At 40.2% G+C, this 23,146-nt stretch overlaps 1 protein-coding gene across 1 annotated transcript in view; it reads left to right on the forward strand.

Annotated features, from left to right (window-relative positions):
• The first annotated feature begins 417 nt into the window (after positions 1 to 417).
• gpr39 (G protein-coupled receptor 39) overlaps positions 418 to 23,146 on the forward strand; it is a 28,823-nt gene continuing 6,094 nt past the window's right edge. The window contains exon 1 of the mRNA XM_034693819.1: positions 418 to 1,610. Within this exon, the coding sequence (XP_034549710.1) occupies positions 827 to 1,610 (784 nt within the window). The 5' untranslated portion in view covers positions 418 to 826. The remainder of the gene's footprint in view (positions 1,611 to 23,146) is intronic.

Consider the following 23,146-nt stretch of genomic DNA (forward strand, 5'->3'; position numbering starts at 1 on the left):
CACAGCTACGCCTGGCTTCTTTCATCCCTGCTTCTGTTAGAACTTTTAAACTTCTCTGCAATTAGATTTATTTTTTCATAATCAAAAACCACCTCAAAGTTTTCAAATTCTGACTTCTCTACCTCTCTAAACATTTACTCTGTCTTATTTCCACAGTGCTCATTCTCAGCTGTGTCTAAGCAAACTTTTAGATTTGAAACCAATCTATTTTATTTCAGACATCCTGTTTTTTTCTGAGCTGTAGCACCTTTCTGAAATCTCAGCTGTAAACTGGAGTAAAACTAAGTGTTTGTTTTAAAAAGAGGCCTTTTAGTGCTGCTGATTAAACATGAAACCACAACACTCATGCTGCTTGTTTGTAGAGATTAATGTTTAACAGCCTACTGAGGTGGGAGGAGGAAATCTTTGTCGTCCTGTGTTAACACTTTGCTCATACTGAAGTGAAACCACTCCTCACTCGGACCTGCATGGACTCTCTGGGATCTCAGATGATCTTTAGGAATGGACCAGACTTAGAGCAGAAAAACTGGACTTAAGTGAGCAAGAAACTGAACATTCAGAAGAAGGAGACCTGCTGAAGAGTTCATATTTTCTACAATAGAGTTTCATGAGTTCAGATGACTCCTGTGATTTAGTTTCCTCTCTGCTCTGACACTCTCACTGAAGGATCAGACTCACAGACAACAAGAAGTCTTCATCGTGAGTTGTTATCTTGGCCAACGGCTCGACTCTGGATCTTGGCTCTAATCAGGGACTCGCCCTGCTGGACTGATAAGCTCAAAGAAAAAATCAATACCTGAAAATCTGAGCTCACGTCTCTGCAACCATGAGCGAGGAAATTGAGATAGCAGACGAGAAGGACTGGCATGAGCTTGAACCCAACTACCCGATCAAGATCTTCCTCACCGTCCTCTACAGCCTCATTCTGGTGACAGGCATTGTGGGTAATTCAGTCACCATCAGAGTGGCGCACATACTGAAGCGTAACGGCTACCTGCAGAAGAATGTGACTGACCACATGGTTAGCTTAGCATGTTCAGACATGTTGGTGCTCCTCATTGGCATGCCTGTGGAGCTCTACAGCGCCACCTGGTTTCCATTTGCGTCAGCTTCAGGCAACGCGTCCTGTAAGATTTACAACTTCCTGTTTGAGGCTTGCAGCTATGCCACCATCCTCAATGTGGCCACGCTAAGCTTTGAGCGCTACACCGCTATCTGCCATCCATTTCGCTTCAAAGCTTTGGGGGGGAAACGTACCCGCGGACTCATCACCTTCGCCTGGCTGGCATCCGTGCTCGTCGCCCTGCCTTTGCTGATCGCCACAGGAACTCAGGGACACATCCCCTACCGAACTGATACACCCGTCCAGAATCTGACCTTCTGTACCAACCTGAGGGAACACTGGGTGATGTACAGGGTCAGCGTCTTCGTGGCCTTCATCATCTACATAATTGTGTTGATCTGTGTGGCCATCATGTGCCGGGCCATGATCCTCGTCCTTCGGAGACCTATGGGATGCGTGGATGAAGGACCCAACGGAACTCAAAAGGCATCCAAGCATCAAAGTCAAAAAGCGAAGACCGCCAGGAAGCAGACCATCATCTTTCTGGGTAAGTTGTTAATTAATATCTTAAAAGAGTACAGTAAATTCTGAAGCTATTTGATTGGACAAGAGGCATTTCACGAGTGCTGAAATAGACCTTAATCTGGTAGCGTCCACTGTCCTGTATCATCCTACTCAAGGTGGGAAGTTAAAATGCCTTTACATGTCCTTTCTGCTTTGTTGCAAGTCATTTCCAGAATCTAGTTGTTATAATTTCTCTGCTTCTCTGTTGAATGGCAAAGGACAGTACTCTATACAGTGATCATTTGGGGAAGTCTTGGAAATTTTGTAGTCAAATCAACATATTTGACAAGCAGACAGGTACCTTTAGGGCCTGTGTCCATTAACGGCAAATTGTGTCACCTATTTTCTGTAAGGAACCAATCCAGACAAGCTCTTTCAGGACTCTTGAACCCCAAAATCCCCATGATATCAGCTGCTTTTTGAAAGATCACCATGCTTGCCAATGCCCAATCTCAATGTCCCCCCAAAGCCGAAGCACTGAACCCTCAATTGACCAATTTGCAGAGACTGGAGCCTCCCATCTCCAACCTTTTCACTAACCTGAGTTTCAATAATATCTGTGTTTGAATACCTCTTGCTGTTTATGCATCCATGAAAGAGTGAAAATCTCTGAAAAGTGCAAACCGAATAGTTGTTCTGGTGCCATCTTGTGTGTGACTGTGTGATGTTGTTATATTACCTCTCTGCTCTGGATGCTCAGACGTGTCAGACAGTCTCTCCATCTGTTTACAACAGCTGGAGTCTGAGCCACAAGTGGAAATGAGAGACAGAAGTTCAGACTGTTTCCAGTGTTGTGACCATTTGAATGATTGATTACCTCTGTTGATACTCTTACGCTGCCTTTGTTTAGGTGTTGTCACGAAAGGAATTATTGCTTTGGAGACAAGTTCAGTCCTCCCATGCTGTCCAGACTGTGACAGTACGTGACTACATGATGGTGCAGCGGTTTCTGGCAGGAGCCTTGCTTTGGAGCTTGCATGTTCTCCTAGTGCATGTGTGGGTTTTCTCAGGTGAACAAGTAACCCTAAACTGTAGGTTTGAGTGTGTGTGAAAGGTTGTAGTTCTCCATGTGTCCAGCTCTTTGTGATCCCAAAAAGGAGAAGAGGTATCCATAATGGATAGATGGATAGATGACAGGATGTTAAAATGTGTTAAGGTGAGTTTTCAATGTCAAAGAGCTCCATGCCCCCTACAAATATCATACAAAATGGGGCATCGGTTTAGCTCTGTTGATAGAGCAGACATCCCGAATACCAAGGCTGCAGTCCTGGGATCAATTCCCAGCCTCTGCATGATTTGGAGCACGCCATCCTCCCTCTCCTCACATTTCCTGTTTCTCTGAAGCTGTCCTATCAAATAAAGGCTCACGACACCTCACTCTGATAAATTCAAACAACAGAATGTGCAGAGTGTGAACATCCTGGGGACATCAATAGCGTCCTGGTCTAGTGGAGATCAGACGGCAGTGGGTGGGAGGAGGGAGGGACTCAGAGATGTTATCAGACGCTGATATGTCCCACAGCTGAGATGCTAGAATGAAATGAGACAGGAGACACAGAGACACAGAGTCCCTCTGTCAGACAGCAGAGCGGTCACATAAAACGAGAACATGAATAAACACAAAGCTGACAACAACACGACACACCAGAGATAAATCACACACAGGAAGAGGAAGCTGGTTCAGATCACTCACTGTTTCACCTTTACTGTTTGATATGTCATATCTTGTGGGTGAAACTGTTACTAAATAATGGATTTAAAGGAAGTATTGAGAGTATTTGTTTGTCTGCAGTGGCTGCAGCAGCAGACGATGATGAATCTCTGATGCAGACACTTTACAAGAATTCTTCTACAAGTTACCAATTGATTCATGCTGGAGGATTTGAAAGTGTCTTCAGGGGAATTTACGTTTGAGTAACTAAGAAAGCCCTGCAATCAGCTGGGTGATTTCTAAATTCGAAGGCAACCTCTTGTCTGAACATTCCTTCTAAAAAGCAACAACTCAAACATGCATTCACAGCAGATCTACAGGGTTCAAAATAGAAAAAATAAAAACTATAACTTTATTTTTATGGCCTAAAATCATAACATTTAAAACGTTAACAACACGACAACAGGAGATAAAAACATCTATTAGGCATTAATATGAATAAATAAATAAGTCAATCAATAATAAATACATAAATACATAAAGAGGGAGACTTGGCCTTGACAAAAAAAATCACAAATGATAAGTAATAAATATGAGATTAAAAAGTCAAAGTTATGAGACTCTGACTTATTATTATGAGTTAAAAAAGTAGAGATAAAATGTCCTTATCATGACATAGAAAATCATAAGGATACAGGAGAGCAAGACTGAACTAACTGGTGAAGAAGGCAAGCTCAGTCCTGGACCCTGTGGAGGTGGTGGCTGACAGGAGAACTATGGCCAAGCTGTCGTCTCCGATGGACATTTTTTTCCTATATATATTCTTGTTGGAATTCTTGTACTGTACACCTTCTTGTTTGCTGCTGTAACTCCATGAATTATCAATTTCCCCATTGTTGGACGAATAAAGGAGTATCTTATCTTATAATTGTGAGATAATATGTAAAACTTTTGAAATACAATGTTGAAATTATTAGATATTTATTACTGTGGGATTTGAAGTCACAAGTATGAGATAAAAATGAATATCTTATAATTCTGACTTTAAATCCCACAATTTTGACTTTTCTTTTCTAACATGTTCAAAACTAATGTCAAAACTCACAGTCAGTTTGAGAAGCTTTGAAAATATCTGACTGCAGAAACTTTCTCAGAGAGAGGCCACATGGACAGAGAAGTAAACCTGCAGCTTCGTGATAACCATCATCTTCCTCCCAGCTGTTACCTGCAGCTGAGGACAAGACTCTGTTTTTACACCAGAGGGCATGTGGCAGTCAGCATGGTGCACTGACATCTGCTTCACATGGAGGTCAGGAGAGGATCTAATGTTTTTTTACAAGCTCACGTCTAAAGTAGAAGCATGCACAGTTATGGCAGCATGTAGAAGTTAAACTCCCCCCTTTGATGCAAAATGATTGATTTCTCCCCATCTGCAGGAGACTGAGTTAGATGTTTAAGAAGATCTTGACCTGACACATCTTCAGTAATGAGACTTTAAAACAGTCTGTGCCTTGGTATCAGCACACATCCCCCCGCTCTTTGTTTGAACACAGTCAGCTGTGATGTCATGTTGAATAAGTATGACACTGAGCTACAACAAATACACCTACGCAGGTGTGATTCATTGTGTTAGAATTCACTGTGCACTCACAGTTTCAGAGGTCACTCCTGCTGTTTAATCAGGTAAATACAAAGAATGCTTTGTATATGTTACTTTATAAAAAAGAGGGTTGCTTCCATAGACTATAATGAACGTAGTATCCGTGACGTCACTCATCTGTTTCTGAAGCGCTGTTTTGAGGACAATTGGCGGCAGCCATATTGGATATGTTGAACTCCACATATCTGCTGTCAAGCAAGTGTGACGTAAAGAGGCGGGGTTTGAGCCTCCTATCCAACAGCTACAGTGTTCCCGCCTGTCAATCAAGTCAGTTTATAAAAAAATTCACCCCCCCTCACAGTGTGTGCGGATCGAGAAATGAGCTATCCAGACTACACTCGTTTTTTGAACCAGGCTGTAAACATGTTTATTTCTGCTGTACAGATCGTCTTTTTTGAATTGGTGTGTATGTGGTTTCCGGTACCTCCGGAGCCGTTCTCAAGCAGATCCTTGATGAACTGCAGTTTTTAACACTTCTGCATTGGATTCAATTCTTGCAGTTAGAGGTTGCCGCTTGTTTATTTCCCAAGAATTCAAAAACGTACTTTTTTGTGCAATAGTGATTTTTGCTTTTAGTGTGTCCGACGATAACTAGGCCCAACCTCAGCCTCTCAGTAGCTTTTGGCTCTTTGTAGTTGCTACACTGAGAAAAAATTCCAGGAACTTTTGTTTTGTTTTTAAAATGCCAAATATCACAATGTTTCTCAGAGTACCTTGGAGTAACACACAGCCAAAGAACCCCACATTTTCTCTTCCCCTCTGGGGAAACTTCATGCTGAAAATTTCAGGCGCAGGCTGTCCTGAAGCCTTCTTAACATTTTCAGGAGCAGTGTGAAGAGGGTTGTTGATAACAGAACACACAACAGAACAGTAATAAAAGCCCCCCAACATTTAAAATCACGTACAGCATCAAAAACAAGTCCAAACTCGTCATTTAAACTCCAGATGGTTGAACACTGAAAGGTGTTATTAAACTGGAGAAAATGTATGGCATGCCTTCTTCACAGTGTCGAGTGATTACTAAGACCATAACAAAGCTTCAGACCTCAGGAAAGACATGAATCAGCCTCACTGAGCGCGCAGAGACATTTAATCAGGCTCTCCTGTAGAGAAAAATACAAGCTGACTTTCTACAACATCCTCCACCGTTTATCTTTGAGTGAAGAACTGAAAGTTATCTGACTGAACACAATGGGTTGTTCCTCTTTGATACATCATTAACAGAGGATTATACTCCATGGCCGTTTTTCACTCCTTGACGACAGCGATTTCTGATGGTTCTAGATAAATCAGAAACAAGAGGTCAGTTTCGGTCAAACTGAGTCTCTATACTCATTAGTCTCAATCCCTGCTCAGCAAAGTTTCCAGATACAGCATGGTTGTTCCTGAGCTGCTGTGTGGATGGGATTTTGAGTTTTCCTCACTCCAGGTTTAACTAATATTATGAAAACTGTCAGTGATATAAAGTGGTCTGAAGTTGTAGTTAGATTTAATGTAATTTACAGCAGATTACACTTCAAAACATAGCTCATAAAAAACTGAAGTCAAAGTCTGGAACCCGTCAGTCCTCCTCAGAGATGTTTCATCAGCTGACTCGTGCCGTCTCTCCTCGGTGTGTGAGGATGAGTCGTTTACGCTTTGTGTTTTGTCTCATTTCAAACTGCGTGGGATGTTCTCAGGACACACTCCATCTTCACACAGTTTCACACACTTTACTGCTCGTCTTGTGACCGACGGAGCAGAATATTGATGTGTATAAATATTGATGAGCACAGATGTAGAGCAGTTTGGGAGTTTCTCTTGATTTGTATAGAAGTCATGATGATGTGATGTTCAAACCCTGATTTAACCATAAAAATCTAATACCAAAAATCTGATCTATCTCCTACAAATTCTGTATTTTTACGCATGTTTCTTTAAATAGAGATCCGCTTCTGTCAAATACACTCATTAGATCATCAGTCAGTGACATGTTCTCTGTCTTTGGGGTTGTAAAAGCTTTTTATAAAGTGAGTTAATTTCAAATTACTTGAATATGTTTGCAGTCTCTTTTTGATTCTAAATATCAGAAGGTTTGGTTTTGATTTGAGTGTTGAAGCACCTAATATTTGTTTTAATGTTCTTTCTGTTTTTATTTCCGTAACTCAGAGCTTGTAATGTCCTTTCTGTCGGCACTTTAAAGTCTGTGTCTTGCATGAAAGGTGATATAAAAAAGTGTATTTTACTTCTATTATTATCTGAACTACTAAGAAATTCATAACCGCCCAGTCTTCATGAATAACTCAAGCGGCAGTAGCCCCAATAACTGGACTTCCCTGAATTCATAATGGAATATTACATTAGTGAATCTAACCTTGGGGGTCATGACTCCGTCTTCTGGCATCAACAGTTTCTCTCTCTTCCTCTCTCTCTCTCTGCTGCCGGAGTTTCAAGAGTTTCAAAGTTTGAATTTGAATGAAATTGTTATTGAGGGTTAGTGTGTTCACTTCCACTCTGATGCTCGGTTAAAAACCTCTCTCCTGTTGTTCACACTGATGTGGGTTATCGTCTCTCAGGTGGTAGCGCTCCTGTCACCGCTGCACTTTGCCTTCAAAAAACTTTTAATCCTGCTCGGGGTCTGCGACTTCAGAGAGTAATTAAAAGTAGAGAACATCACTGTGAAGTTGGCCACACATCACATACGGGACTCAAGGTTAATTACTTTAGATTTTCCTTGTCAAAGTCACATTCAGGGATGAATATTTATTCTGTTTCCTGCCTTCAGCCTCTGGACTCTAACCTTTGGCTCTCTGCAGACGGTGTGTTGGAAACTCTCTGTGAGGCTGAATAGATGAAAGAGGAAAGAGGGCATGGACATTTGGGATAAATAGAGTGGTGCATTTTAATTTTGTGTCTGGATGATTTTCAGTCAGGATGTTGCAGAGATAATTCTTTGTCTCTATCTGCTTTGTGAGTATGAACACATTCCATCATCCGTCCATGTTCTTCCTCTTATCCGAGGGCGGGTTGCAAAGACAGACGTCTGGACAAGTCAACCAAGACATCCCTCTGCCCAGTAACTTTTTCCAGCTAACAACACAAATAAAACAACAAATAAAACGGCCTGCAGAACTTTAAAAAGCTGGAGGTCCTGTGATAAAGTCTCTCACTGTTAAATGTTTATTGTCCCTGAGAGGGGAGGGATTGTTTTTAATCGGTGTTTAACCCTCAGCTCTGACTCCGTCAGAGATTGAAAATCGAACCCTCTAAATAACTATTTATGATAATAATAAGCATGATATTGTATAGTGAGCGGGAAGTTATGCAAATTAGAATCCTGACAAGGAGAGACAAGACCCCCCTGCATCCAACGCTAAAGAAAACTGAAGTTAATGGGTGTAATAAGTTTCAATTTTCGTTTTTCCAAATTAACAATGATGTTAAAAGTGAAGAAGAAAGTAAAGTCAATAATTAAGCTAAGCTTTGATTATATCCCCTGAAGTAGCGCCCGTTTATCTGTTTGGAGTCCTGATGGTTTCTGTTCAACAGTAGACACTGGAGGTTACACAGAGGCTTCACTCTGTTCTTACTTTGTGGTATGAAGCCGAAGAAAGAAAGTAATGATCTTGTGATTTGACACAATAAGGTTGTGAGGTCACAGTGACTGTTTTTCTTGTAATCACCAAAGCTGATTTGTGATTGGTCGATGCTGCTCGGATAGCAGACACACTCATTTTTAAAGTAGAAGCTGTAAGCAAAGATTAATAACGTGTCGACTTCTGATGGTAATTGGACATGAACATATAGACCTAGATTTGCCACGTTACAATCGTCGTGAGACGTGAACATATTTACAGAAATTAGTACTTATTTAAACCCAAACACAGAAGTCCATAACCAGACTGTCCTGTCTAAAGTAAACAATCGCGTTTCACATCCAAATCTCAAAACGTGAAGTTTTATAACAATCTTTATTTTCAAATTCTAACTAAATGTTGAATATGTATCATTGCCAACCTTGACTGTGGAGCCCTGCAACTTTAGAAAAGGTGCCAGAGGGGTGACTACATTTTCATATTTTGAAGTTTACTAACTCTGCTGTTTTAACGAGCTGGGGGAGAGATTCTGTTGACAATGCACAATTGAATGCTCCCCAAGTGCAGACAAAGTTTGTTGTTTAGTCGTCATGCAGGAAGTAAATCAGTATAAAGGCTTTGGTGACAACATCAGTGTAATTCCTGGAAGCTCAGAAACAAACTAGACTCTCAGGCAGGGAAACAGAAAGATGACAATAATGAATGCACCAATTGTTCTAATCAAACATTTCTAATTGATACAGTCCAACAGCAAGGAAACCTCCGTGTGGAGCATTTCTTCAGGAACTTTCATAACTTCCCCTTCCTCCCTTTGTCTCACCTGTCTCCATCATCCACCCTCCCTTGACCTGCAGAACGAGGCCATAGCTCATGAACTGCAGCGACAGTCCAATCACCTCCCATGAACCCCCATGCTTCAGATCGATGGGGCTTATTTATTGTGTTGAATTCAGATCCTGCCTCCCCTTCAGCCTGTGCATGTTGCCCTGGTGGCTTCCTTCACTCCCTCTTACTATCAGATATAAAATAAACCTGTGGGAGGATTTGTTGAGCCTCTTTGGGCAGGTCGATGAATGCGTCTCACCATCTCTCCTCTGCTCTGATTGACAGCTGCAGACTTTAGTAATAAGCTCCTGAGCCCGGTGGTCCCTCGGCGGCTAGCATCGCTAAAGGCAGTGTTCCTGGGAGTGACAGGCTGCACTCAGAGAGCCGCCCGGGAGACGATCCTGCAGATGGCTGAGGGGGCGACTGTGTGGCTCCTCAGTGTGTCAGCGCTCAGAGGGGAAATCACAGATTATATACAGTGTGGGTGTGTTTACTTATCTGTTTTACAACACCACACTCTGCAGCATGCCAGCATTCGACACAGACTCCTGGGAGTGAGTGGTGTTTGGATGATGGGAGGTGATCTGCTCCGAATCTTATTCTGATACTTTCCTGCAGCTTGTCACTTAGTTTCCTACTTTTTGGCCTAACATGAAATATATATGAGAATTTAAAAAGTTGTAACTCCTTTAAAAACTACAAAATTGACAAAAGTTGTACTTCTTCGGACAAAAATGGGAGACATTTCTTTGCTGGGAACAAAAAAAACTCACTGTGGCAAACTGGATCCGTGAAAGGGTATTAATTGATGACTTTTTAGCTACTTTGAGCAAGTTTAACAAACACACTGCAATGACAGAAATGTTATAAACTGCAATTCATCAAGAATCCGCTTGAGGCTGGCTGCAGAAACACTGGAAACCACATAGACACCAATTCAAAAAAGGCAATCTTTACAGCATTAATAACATGTTTACAGCCTGGTTCAAAAAATAGCTTGGCTCTAAGTAGCTCATTTCTCGATCGGCACACATTGTACAGGGGTGAATTTTTTTCTAACACGACAGTTCAGAAGATATTAAGATTACGAGTTTTTGCCCAAACAAGGACATGACTAACTTGACTCCTGGATGGGAACACATAGCTGTTGGCTAGGAGGCTCAAACCCCGCCTCTTTAGGTCAAACTTTTTTGGTTGAGTTCAGCATTTCCAATATGGCTCCCGCCAACAATTGGCTTTAAAACAGCGCTTAGGAACAGATGGGTAATGTCACAGATGTCTCAGACAATACGTCCATTATTTATACAGCCTATGATTAGCACCTTACAGAGTCGGTGAGAGTTTGGTCCATATCTTGTGAGGAAAACAGGGATTTAGCTTCTTAATGATAAACACTAAAGTCATCAGGTTGTTGCTGATTTCCTCTATCTGCTGTCTGGTCTGTTCAGATTGTAAACAAAGACCCCATCTGACATTTTCCACTGCATTTTTGAGCTGGAAACCTGACTGGGGAGTCTGGAGTTTGAATGAACACTTTTCAGTCAGGACCACTCTCGTCAAAGAGAATGAATCATTTGCATGCAATAAGTTATATTTGATGGTATAGCTCTGTTCTGGGGGTTCCATGCCCTCCTATGTGCCTATGTGGAAGGGCAAAGCCTGAGGTAGGGAGAGCACACCTCCCTTCTCTTTCATGTGCATACATGGAAAGCCAAGGCAGGGAGAGCAGCAGCAGCTGGAGTAATATGGGCTCCAAAGGGGATGTGACAGGCTGAGTTAGTTGAGGAGTGCAGTGTTCATTTTGTCACATCATCCATCCTTTATTAGTCTGACATAAACATGATCCAGTTATTTATCACAGGCTAAAGAAGAAGAAAAGCTCAACAAGAGCAGCACAGAACAAGATTATAATGAATGATAAGAATTAAAAACCTGCATGAGAAATGAGTAACAGACAAAAGACAAGGTTTCAAGTCTCCAGTTCTGAGCAGGATCTGAACACAGCAGAGCCCCTCTCTTCTATCACAGCCCTCCTGAAATTGTAAAATTGCTTCCTCTACTAATGAGTGACCTTTTGTTTAGTTGGATGATGCTGAGGGTGAGGCTGCAGGCTGCACACAGAGCAGGTGGAGTTGGAGGAGCTTTTTAATGTCCTATGGGATGCAGCGCTTCAAGGAGCTTCAGCTCAATCAAAACAAAGCAGCATGTTTTATCACATTTAGACTGAAAAGTCATTAAAAAGCAGGAGATGAAAACAGGGAAGTGCCCTGCAGTAATGCTGATGAATCACAGTCACACATCATTCCTGCTAAAAGACATTTGTTTCAATGTTACTGTGTCCCTGCTGTGTCTGCATAATGAATTAGTGTGCTCCATCATGTCCAAAATTCAAAACACCTTCAATGACTCATGTTCTGCAAAAGATGAGATGAAATAACACAAGAACAGTACTTAGAGTGTTTACTCAGTGATGAACACTGAAAGATATATAAAGAGCTAAAGAGAGACAGAGTATTGGACTTTAATTGATAAGGTGAGAAGGATCATAAATGTGATTTTTGAAGCAAATTGAAGAACCTGCTTCTTTCCAATAAGAGAAAAATAATATGAAAGTTACATAACAATGATGCCAGAAGAAAAGCAAGAATATTAAAACTGCTCACATGAACAGATCTGTAGAAGACTTTTTGTCCAACCTAGGACAGCTTCTTTTTTGGGAACTCTTGCAAATATTTTTCCACTTACAGTGAATTTATCTGCATGATTTGTTTACTCAAGGCTCATTGTTATGATTTAATATCGCACTGTCATAATTCAAACGACTAAAGTAAAAAAAAAAAAAAAAAAGCTAAATGAACGATTGATCATATCAATTAAATGTAATTAAAGCAACTTTATAAATCTCTCTAAGGAGGACAATAGCTTTGGTGCAGCTTGTACACACAAAATATATTAATGTAAAATCTGGAATATAAATTGTACCAGTTTATCAGACACAGTCTGTTTTGGGGACCTCTTAAAGGGGACGAAGGTATAAACTGAAGGTCTTCCTGCATGATGATTCTCATTGCATTTAGTAAAGTCCACAGCATGCAGTTTTTTTGTAACTCTTTCTGGTACCGCCTGCTTTCACCATGTTGAGTCTGCTATCCTGCAAGCTAACTATACTGTAGTTGAGCTCAGCCTTTGGTAACTTCGATAGTTCTGGGGTGTAGACATGGTTGTACCACCCATCTCCGCTGGTCACTAATTGTCTTGAATTTAGAGGTCCTTTCAGTCAAACCAGCACTCCACAAGATTTATTTACTTACAAGTAAACTACTGGTTTCCATAAATGCATGATTCAGACCTCATGAGGGAGAAAAGCTGTTGAGGGTCTGATCTTGTTTGCATCTCAGCATGCTTTACGCAACAAAGCAGCTGCATGTCTTTTGGAGTACCATCCTCTGAGTTAAATACTGTAACATGATAAAATACCTCTCTACATTTTGCACTGGTATATCAGTCGCACAGGTGTATAGGATGTAGCCTGAATTTTAGATGGACAAAGGTGTAGCAAAGGCATGTTATACACAAATTATTATAGTTCACATAAGAGCTGAAATGTGACATCAGGTTTAAATGAATATTGGTACTGAGCAGACTTACAGACAGTCCTGATGAATAGAACAACATTTGTAGAAGCAACAAAACTGTTTTGGTGTTTTATGGAATCAATAAGTATAAAAAAGGTACATTGAGACAAAGACAGTGATGCTTTTTTAAATCCCTCTTCACACACAGTTTATGTCCTGTAAAAGATACATCCATGGGGCACCACTTTTGCTCAGCGGTTATATTCTGAGGCTATAGTTGATGAAGAGGACGGCCCAAGTTTAAATCTAACCTGTGGTCCTTTGTTGCGTGCCATCCCACATTCTCTCTTCCCCAGTTTCTACTACATCCTCTGTCCTGTCCTCCAAATAAAAGCATGAAAATAACCCAAAAAGTAATTTAAAAAAAGATGAATCCATTCCAGCAGAGGTTTTTTTTTTTCCCATTTTGCAGAAAAAATTACAACAGAGTAGTAAGATGATTCTGCATTGGAGGGATGAGAAATAGAAAAGCAGTGTTTCATAAGGTCAGCTGGCGTTGCATGCTTGTTTCTCCACAGAGGAGAGGGAGACATTGTGTTCATCTCTCTCTTTGTTACTCTACTCGTTTAATAAATGAAGTATTGTTGCGACACCTTCATTCAATCAGTGTAAAACCAACACCTGTCTCAGTCTGGAGTCCCCTCCATCCTCGCAGTGATTGATTCAGCGTTTGTGAACGTGCTGAATGAAGAGATGTGAGGACACTTCATGCTACTACAGCCTGTGATTGAATTCATTCAAAGTAATCTATGTGGTTATTTAGTGAAGTGTTGTTCACGGCTGAAGTTCTTTCTGCTGGTTTTTGTCTTAAGTTTGGTCTCAAGAAATTCAATTCTTGGCTTGCTTTCCTTTTGGTTATGAAATTCTGTTCATCTGACACAGTCTTCGCTCTGTGATTCATTTGTGAGACTTCTTCTGGCTCTGTTCCCAAATGTGACTTGAAATGAGGGAGCAGGGTTTTAGATTCTCTGCTCATGCTGTCTGGAACCTTCTGCAGGAGGATTTGGGTCTGAGGGAGCGGGCTGTAGATGCTTTGACTGATGACTTTGTGTTATACGATCCAGCATATGATGATCTGTTTGTAATTGTTATGTGTTGTATATTTGTAGCTTTGCTACAATGTGCTGAAGCTGATCTGGACCAGGACGCTCATGTAACAGAGATTTTTAACCTCAATGAGGCTTTTCTGGCTAAATAAAGTCTTCATAATAATACAAAAATATATTTTAGATTTGAAATGTTGATAAGATTGTAGATTACTCATCTTAAAGTGGATAGAAGGTGTGTTCAGACCAAGCAGCAACCTCTTGTATCCAAAAGAGAAGGCAGTGCAGAAGTCCAGAAAACTGCAGTTCCTCCGGTATCCACTTGAGGCTGGCACCAAAAACCAAGGGGACCCCATCAGAGCCTGTAATAAAATGCATACTTAAAGGTGACATATCATGCTTTTTTCATCAATATATATTGGTCTAAGAGGTCCCCAAAACATGTCTCTAAAGTTTATGCTCAAAAAATCACTTCGAAATCAAATTTTGGCATTCCTGAAAAACCCTCTTCTTCAGCCCTGCTCAGAACGGTCAGTTTTCTCTCTGACCACGCCCCCTCAGGAAGTGGATGTGGCCTCGGCTGTCCAGCACGTTGATCTAATGTTTACATGTTGGCTGAATATACACACTGCTTACAGGCGGCGTTACTTCAACCCTCTGAATTTGATCCAGAATCTGATCCTGACGGGGAGGCGCCTGCAGCAGGACCTCTCTGAAGGATTGGTCACAGATTCTGTGTTTCTTGTTGTTTTATTTGTCAGTATGTTGACGTGTGTCTTGGTACACAGCGACGAACATGTAGCTATGTGGCTATGCTAACTAACGCTAGCACTCATCCATGATAAATAAAAATCATCCACTAGATCTTCAAATCTGCAGACGTGGGGAGTAAAACCGACCTCCGCTAGAAAGGCAGAAGGGCCTTTCTGAAGGATTGGTCACAGATTTTGTGTTTCTTGTTGTTTTATTTGTCAGTATGTTGACATGTGTCTTGGTACACAGCTATAGCTTCAAACATGTAGCTATGTGGCTATGCTAACTAGCGCTAGCACTTTATCATGAAAAATAGAAAAATCATCCACTAGATCAATATGCAGACGTGGGGAGTAAAACCGACCTTTGTATTTATTAAGAAAGCCTACAACTAGCATGCCTCCCTCCTAAGCTCCTTGTTAGCACACGTGTGCAGGTAATGAAAAACGGAGGAGGAGTTGAGTTGTATTTTATACAGTCTATGGGCTGAACAAGCTCCGAGCTCTGACTCCGTGACAGACCGGATGTCGTTATGACCTATGAAAAACACGGAAACTGAAACATCTCGTTTCACATACATTTACAGAAAGGTATAGAAATCAAAACAGGGGCAGAATGGATTTCTTTCATTTTCAGGGGGTTTGTAGACATGCCAGGGAAACATATTTCAGGTAGAGAACCATTAAAAAGTTGATTTTGCATGATATGTCACCTTTAACAGCCTGGTACATTAAAGCAGACTCGTTGTATACCTGAACAATGGTTACAACCATTGAAGTGAGCCACGTTTAACCGTCACAGATGCTGATTAAAACACTGAACAACACTCCGGCTGATATGTGGGTACATTTATGATATGACATTTATGAGCAGTGGTATAAAGTCTTGGCAAACACAATATGGACATGACCCGAAGATTAGTTCAGCTCATGAGGAGCACAAAGTACAAGTTTGTTAACATATCATTTACAACACTGATAAGAACTCGTTCATCCACCTCTAATATATTTGACCTTAATGCTCACTTTAAAACCAGCGAAGCAGAGCTCTGAAGGTTATGATCTTTTATCCTCTTTATTTATAGATATCATTGCATCACTTTGTTTTGCATTAAATCTTAACACCAGAGTCGGCACCATGTTTAGGTTTTATGCACAGCAGATGTTGTGGACGAACTCTGCAGGCTGGAAATATAACCTCATCATCTGCAAACATAAGATTTATTATTACAAGATTATAAAACCAACACCAACAGATGTTAACAAGCATTCAGCTGCCTCAGTTACGAAGACATGAATGGACATTATATCTCTGCTTTTTATAACCTCATTAATGACACAGAAGAGTTGTCTTACCTGCACAGACTGAAAGTCAAACATAACAAAACTAACTTAAATTTATTTCTGGTTATTATCGCTTCCGCATCGGCTTCATATTTTGAGACCACAGGTTGCCGCTTTGGAGAAACAGTAACACTGTTGATCACAGTTTATGAATTTTAAGCAACATAACTTAATCCTGAAGTGTTACACGTTGAAACCTATCACTGAATTATTCTGATTTAGTCTCTTCTCAAATCAAATGATCTTCCTCAGAGTTAAACCACAGCCCTGCAGAGAAACATCTGCACAAATTCAATAGACTTTTTTTTTTTTTTTAAGTTTTAGCGATAACAAACTTAAACCCTCAGAGCGAGATTATCTATCAACAGTCAGCGTGTCTCCATGAGAAAATCTCCTCTAAAACGATCAGATTACTGCCACTATGAATAATTCTCCTCTGAGACTTACTCCAGTTATTCAAGAGCTTTAATGTCTGAGGATCTTCTGCTAGACGATGGATTAATTCGTTAACACTCTTCATGGGTTACATTACCAACATTACCAACAGTATCCTCTCTTAATGTGCATCTTTATCCAAAGTCTGAGTGGATATTTAAACCTGATCAATAAACAGGTGCTGGATATCTCACCTCAGAGTTCACTGACTCTGTTTCAGTTTGTTTTCCTTCACCAGAACAGAGACGGTTTGTTGTAATGTGTGCCTCCACATTCTTTCACTTAGTCAGTGTAAACAGATCAAACACACATTGATGTAGTCTGTCACATATGATTAGAGAAGTATGAAGCTTGGCACCTTCATCTCGTTAAAAACAAATGACTGAAACAAATATTTCGCTCCTTTTAAAATCAACTAATTGATGAAATAAATTAAATTTGTATTCTTTTTAATTTCTTCTTGGAACATCAAATATTTCAAATCCCCACTCTTCCTGTTTTTGTAGTGTTTGCACAACTAAACCCTCATTCTAGTAATTCTCATCGTCCAACAACAGGTGGAGGGTTGTACAGCTAACTAGCTTAACCACCATGCTGGTAACTACTAGAAAGCTAATGCAAGCAGGAACTATTATCTTTGTCTCCAAGCTCCAATGCTCCCCAACTTGAAGTCCAGCTTACACATGTGCAGGAGAAAATCAGATGTAAGAGGTATAGTTTTTACCAAAATCGACACAAACAGAAAGTTCCACACAGGAGCTCTGGTTTTTATCAATCAATCAAAACAAACCAAATCACAACAAATGTTATCTGAAGGTCTAGACCGTACTCTGTTATTTTATTACCAATAGCCCAAAATGAAGACAGGATAAGGTCTAGTCCCCTCTTATAGACAGGACTCAGTCTGAACTCATCTTAATCCACAATGAGCAGAGCACTTTGCAGCATTTAGCAAGTTACAGTGGCAAGGACAAACTTCCTTTAACAGGCAGAAACCTCCAGCAGGACCAGACTCATGTTAGACACACATCTGCTGAGACCATGTTGGGATCATTAAAATCACAGATTACAGTTCTGATTTTCTGCAACATCACCCTTTAAGTGGTGTGAATAACATAAACATACCCGTACTCGTATTGAAGTGCTGTATGAAGAGGTTAGAAGTGTATTTTATGGGCTCATAATCATGCAGCAAAGAAGTGAAGAAGCTCACTCCTGAACTTCTCTCTCATGATTTATTTACAAACTCGTCTCCTCATTCATTAACACCTCATTGAGACAGTTTTATAGATTTCACTTATCATTTAAATCAATATGCAATCAGGCTGAATGAAGCAGTTTGTGCTTGTGATGAGATTCAACTTTCACTCTTCAGTTCGACGTAACCTGGAGGAAATTTTTCACTTCTCTGGATTACTCAGTTTGAGACTTCAGATCTATTTCCAATCACAGAAATTAATAAAACAATAATCTGGTGAAGCCCTCCATTTGAGAAGTCCCTCCTTGGTTCATGAGAGATATTTGGATTTCAGAAGAGCCCTGCTGAACATTCATACAGTGTGCAGTGGAGCAGGTGTGTGGTTTCTCTGGAGCTGACTGTCTGCGTAAAGTGAAGGTTTACTATCAGCTGGAACAGAGCCAGTTTCACAGTCATCATTACGTAAATATCCATGAAATCACACAGCATTTAGTAGAATCAACAGGTTTGGACCCAGACTATTTAATGAAACTGAGGGCTTTTTTTAATTTAAATTTTTAGGTGTGATGCTGCTCAGTCGGAATCTGAGTTTGATCATATTAACTCCATATGAACTGACACTGACACCGATATTACCAACCTTATCTTCATGCTCCAAATATAAGATTTTTAGACCCCTTTTCAAGTTTAATTCTTAATCTCTCTTAAAAATAAATCATGTTTTTAAAGAAAACAAGTTTACTTGATGAAAATAATGAACACTGAATAAAACACGCTGGGGAAGGTTGACAACGATCTGACGAAGAGAGAAAAAAAGAGAGAGGCTGTTTTCAAAACGGCCTCCTGCATACTATCTACTAATGTAGTAGGCAGTAGGTACTGCCTACTACATACTGCATTTGAATTTAGTCTGTAGTATGACTGTTCTGTTGGATCTGATCTGCTGGGTCAGGCGTCACTGGATTTCTGGTTTCGTAAAGCAGAAGTAAACAACGACCAAGTTGATAGAGAAACTGCTTCTTTAGCATTCACTAATAATTTTCAAAAATGTTAGAAGTGGTTCATATGTAATTCAAAAATGTTCACAGCACATAAAAACGTAGTTCCCCCCGTCAAAAAAGAAGAAAAAACAAAAAGCAGAACGAGCGCTGTGCATTGTGGGAAACAGTACCTGAGGGAGACTGGTCCGATGCATACTGAGAAATTTTCCCGAATCAGTACGACATCCGGGGAGTTTTGGTATACTGCAGGTTTTGCTCTTTTTCACATATTACATACTACATACTGAATTTTGACCAAATCAGTACGTACTACTAGTATAACAGTCAGTTTTGAAAACAGCCACAGACATGAATTACACTGAACCTAATCAAGACACAGTTGTGACAAACAAGACACAGGTGAAACTAATCAAAGGTAGGGAAAACAATCAAAGAGGCGGGAAAACAAACAAAGACAGGAAGTCAAAATAAAGTTGACACATTGGGGCAAGGACTACAAAATAAAACAGGAAATACTAAGCACACGAGGACTACAGGAACACAGGGGTAATGATTAAAAATTGGGACATAATCACTAATAAATACCAGGAAGAATAAAACGATAACTCTTAACTTTAGCACAAGGGGCTAGAACTTCCAAAATAAAAATCAAAGCCAGACACAGCACTACTAAAACACAAAACCAAACTAAAGTAAACCATGACAGTTTCAGTGTTTTGTCTGCATTAAAGCCAGAGAGAGGACCTGCAGAACTTCTGCCCCCATCCTTCATCTCTGATGCACGTTTGATGACTAAAGCTGAAAAACGCTGACCACAAAAAGTCTAAACTTTGTGTGTGATCTCATTCACACCCCAGAATTATAACTTAAAGGAGAGAAGATTAATCTTTGCAGGAGAAGGATCCAGTCTTATCTCCTTCGTTCATGGCTGCAGGTCACATTAATGAAGACTGCTTTCTTTCTTAAATAATGCTAACTTGACACTGTGGCTCTCTTTCCTCCTGTCAGCGTGCAGCTACCAGAACTGAAATCACACACACTCCAATTACAGCAAAGACACACAATTAATTGTTCCAATAATCTGGTTTAATTGCCCTCTAATTAGCAGAGAGTTATATTTTGCCCATGGTAGGGAGGCAGCAGGTCCTTGTGTGTGTGTGTGTGTGTGTGTGTGTGTGTGTGTGTGTGTGTGTGTGTGTGTGTGTGTGTGTGTGTGTGTGTGTGTGTGAGTGAGAGAGACAGAGAGAGCTTGGGGACATCACTGATGAGATCGTCAGCACAGATTGCAGTTTTAAGGCAGGCGCATGCAGCATGACGAGAGTTGAATTATCATAATAATAATATAATTAATCAACAAAATGTGAGCCCTTCACACACACCCAAGAGTAGGACGAACACACTGACACACACACACACACACACACACTCACTTTGTCGACTTCAGCTGCATACACTCCTCTTTCCCCGATCTGTGCTGACTCAGTGGCAATTTTCCAGATGAGCAGCTGGGCTGTGATCAATGAGCTGGCGTTATGAGATAGGTAGGACCAAAAGAAGAATGAATCTTAAAGACAGATACTGACATTTCAACAAATGATGTTCTGCCTTAATCAGAGTAGGACCTCCAATAATAAAGGCTGCCTTGTTGGCTAATCAGCAACAAGCTGCATCATCCCTCTGAGTGACATTTTTGTGGCTTCATAAATTGTTGAACTAAAGTTTTAAACACCAAAATGAATGCATCATCCCTTCAGCTTTCATACAAACTGGCCCAGTTGAGTGTGCGATGTTGATAGTATTCATTTGTAGAGTCAGTTTTATTTATGAGGGTGGCAGAATAAAGGCTGGCAGGGTTTCAGATGCATGTACAGCAGACAGAAAGCTGGAGTTACAAGCTCTCTAAATAGAAGTCAGGAGCAGATTGACCAGCTACCAGGGTCCAAGTTGTGTGCAAAGTGTGGAGCGTGTTAACAACCATGTTGTTAATTCTTCAAATTACAGTGGAAATAATCAGTTGATGTAGCGAGCAGTCACTCTGTGGGAAATTAATCAGTAACATATTTGATGAGCCGTTATTATTCAAATCACTTTTCAATAAGCAATCTGAACAAAACATCCTTGTTCAAGATTTTTAACGAGAAGTTTTCTTCTTGCTTTTTTTTTAATGGCGATGAAACTTTTTTGTTTTTTTTATTGTTGTTGAAAAACTAAAATCAATTGAAAAATGCGTGTTTTGTGTGTTTTCCCAAAGAGTCATAGTTCTGGGTCAGATACCACCTTCTTTAAGTTTAAAGTCCAGCCTTGCTAGAGCGATTTGAGTCTGCTAACCAAACACATGCACAGTTTTTCTGAGTAGAGGTGCTAACGTGAGACACAGGTAGCAATAGTTAAGGCCTTTAGACTTGCTTTACAGTGATCAAGAGAAGTCCAGGTCTCCTCAGGTCAGAGCTGTTTTGGTCTTGACCTTGTGAAAGGGGGCCGACATGCAGTAGTAGTAGGACTTAAATCTGAAGCAGATACAGTGAAAGTGACCGATGTGTTTCTGGCCACACGTCACTCCTCTTGAACTTCCCTTTAAGCTTTTTTTGGTCTCAACAACATATCCAGTATATTGTAACATAAGCTTGTTTTATCTGACTGACACAACCATGTAGGTTTCCAGAAAGTGAGTTCAGCAGTGGGAGCAAACAGTTCCCTGTGTAGTCTTTCATTATAATTCAATGTTCACGTCTGAAAATGTCACAGGTTTAAAAATAAAAATAAATCTCAGCTTTTAAACTGAAAACTTGACCTTTAATGGTGGCGCCTCCTCCCATGTTAATCCATGTGTGCGTTTAAAATGCCAGAGAACAACTCATCATCCGCCATTGTGTCAGAACAGTATCAGTGTAGTTTGTCATGCTCAAAGGGAGGCTGTCTTTATTTAAAGCAGCCATATTTGATCAATCTGTGTGTGATGATGTGACATACTGCAGAATCTGATTGCTTCCTCTTCTTAGATTTTTCCATCAAGATCTTGGCAGAGTCATATAACCAAAGAAAATGTCTCAAAGGTTATATTTAAATCTGGCATTGATGACTATTAAGGGTTTCTTCAAAGGTCGAGTGGAGAATACATTTACACATTTTACCGAACAGAAGGAGGGCGTTCACTTTGAGTGGACTGCGGCTGCTAGTAGCGCCAAGAACTGTGCATCATTTGCTCCTTCTATCTACTCAGTTTCATTGTCCAGTTCACAAAGCATGTTAATAATATGCAGCCTTTGCAGTTTGCACTTGTTTTGTGTCTAATTGTGGAGGTGAGCTGTCAGCATCTTGGCCTGAAAATGATTTTTTGGTTCAGTAAACAAATTTTTTTCCATTTTGTTGCAAACTTCATCAAAGTACTTATCTCAACTACTTGTATTACGCTTGTGGTGTAAAGTTGGTCCTATTTCATTAATTAGGTTTGCAAAACTTGAAATTATGGGTTTGAGGCTCGGCTAAATTATTTGAGTATGCTTCAGGCAGTGAACGGGGTCTCCAACTCAAATCTACAGGGGTCTTACACACTTTCAATTTCCCACATGTGGCGCCATCTCTCCTGTCCTGTGTAGATTGTATCGCCCTTAAAGTAAGTGTTTTTTTTGAGTATTGTATTGAAAGTCTAGCTTTACAGTTGTTCAATTGATGGTGAGTTGATTACTGGTTAATGTAACTTTAATTTGTTTAGTTAGTTTAATAAGACATGGTCATTACCAATAGTTAGCCGCCTTGAACATTAGCTACCTTGCAAGTGGGAAAGCGGTGCAATAACGTGCAGTAACAAAGGGACATTTTCTGAACAAAAACTAATAAGTTGGCACAACTTTCACTTCTTAGCATGTAGAACTCAAAACTTTAAGTTACACTACATATGAATGTTAAGTTATCTCTACACAAACTAATCAGTTGGCTCAAATGTAAGATTTCTAGTTAGCCTCAAATCTCAAAAATCGAGTGCAGACAGTTACCTTGAAATTTGAGTTTTCACAGCTTTTTCATTTTAACAGTGTAGAGCTGTACAGAACGACACTGTCCACTGTCATTCTACAAGAACTCAAGAGCACCACATTTACAGGAAATGTTATTTCCTTTCTGCGTAACACAAAAAAACTGAGCCCACGTGTGCCCCGTTTTAACCATGGAAATACTTGAACTGATTCAATCCCTGATTAAAATGATAAAAGTAACATCAAACTCTACCTATAGGTGTATTAATGTTGTTATGATCGCTGGAAAGTTTATGCATATAGTTGCTTAAAGACACTGGAGTTACCACCATCTCAGCAGTCAGTAAGTTTTAACTTTGACCATGTGAGGCTGTCAGCAGCAGGATTTGAAAACTATTGTATTTTTTTTACAATTAGGTTACTTTT

The sequence above is a fragment of the Notolabrus celidotus genome, chromosome 10 (assembly GCF_009762535.1).
Source record: "Notolabrus celidotus isolate fNotCel1 chromosome 10, fNotCel1.pri, whole genome shotgun sequence".
Taxonomy (NCBI): Eukaryota; Metazoa; Chordata; class Actinopteri; order Labriformes; family Labridae; genus Notolabrus; species Notolabrus celidotus.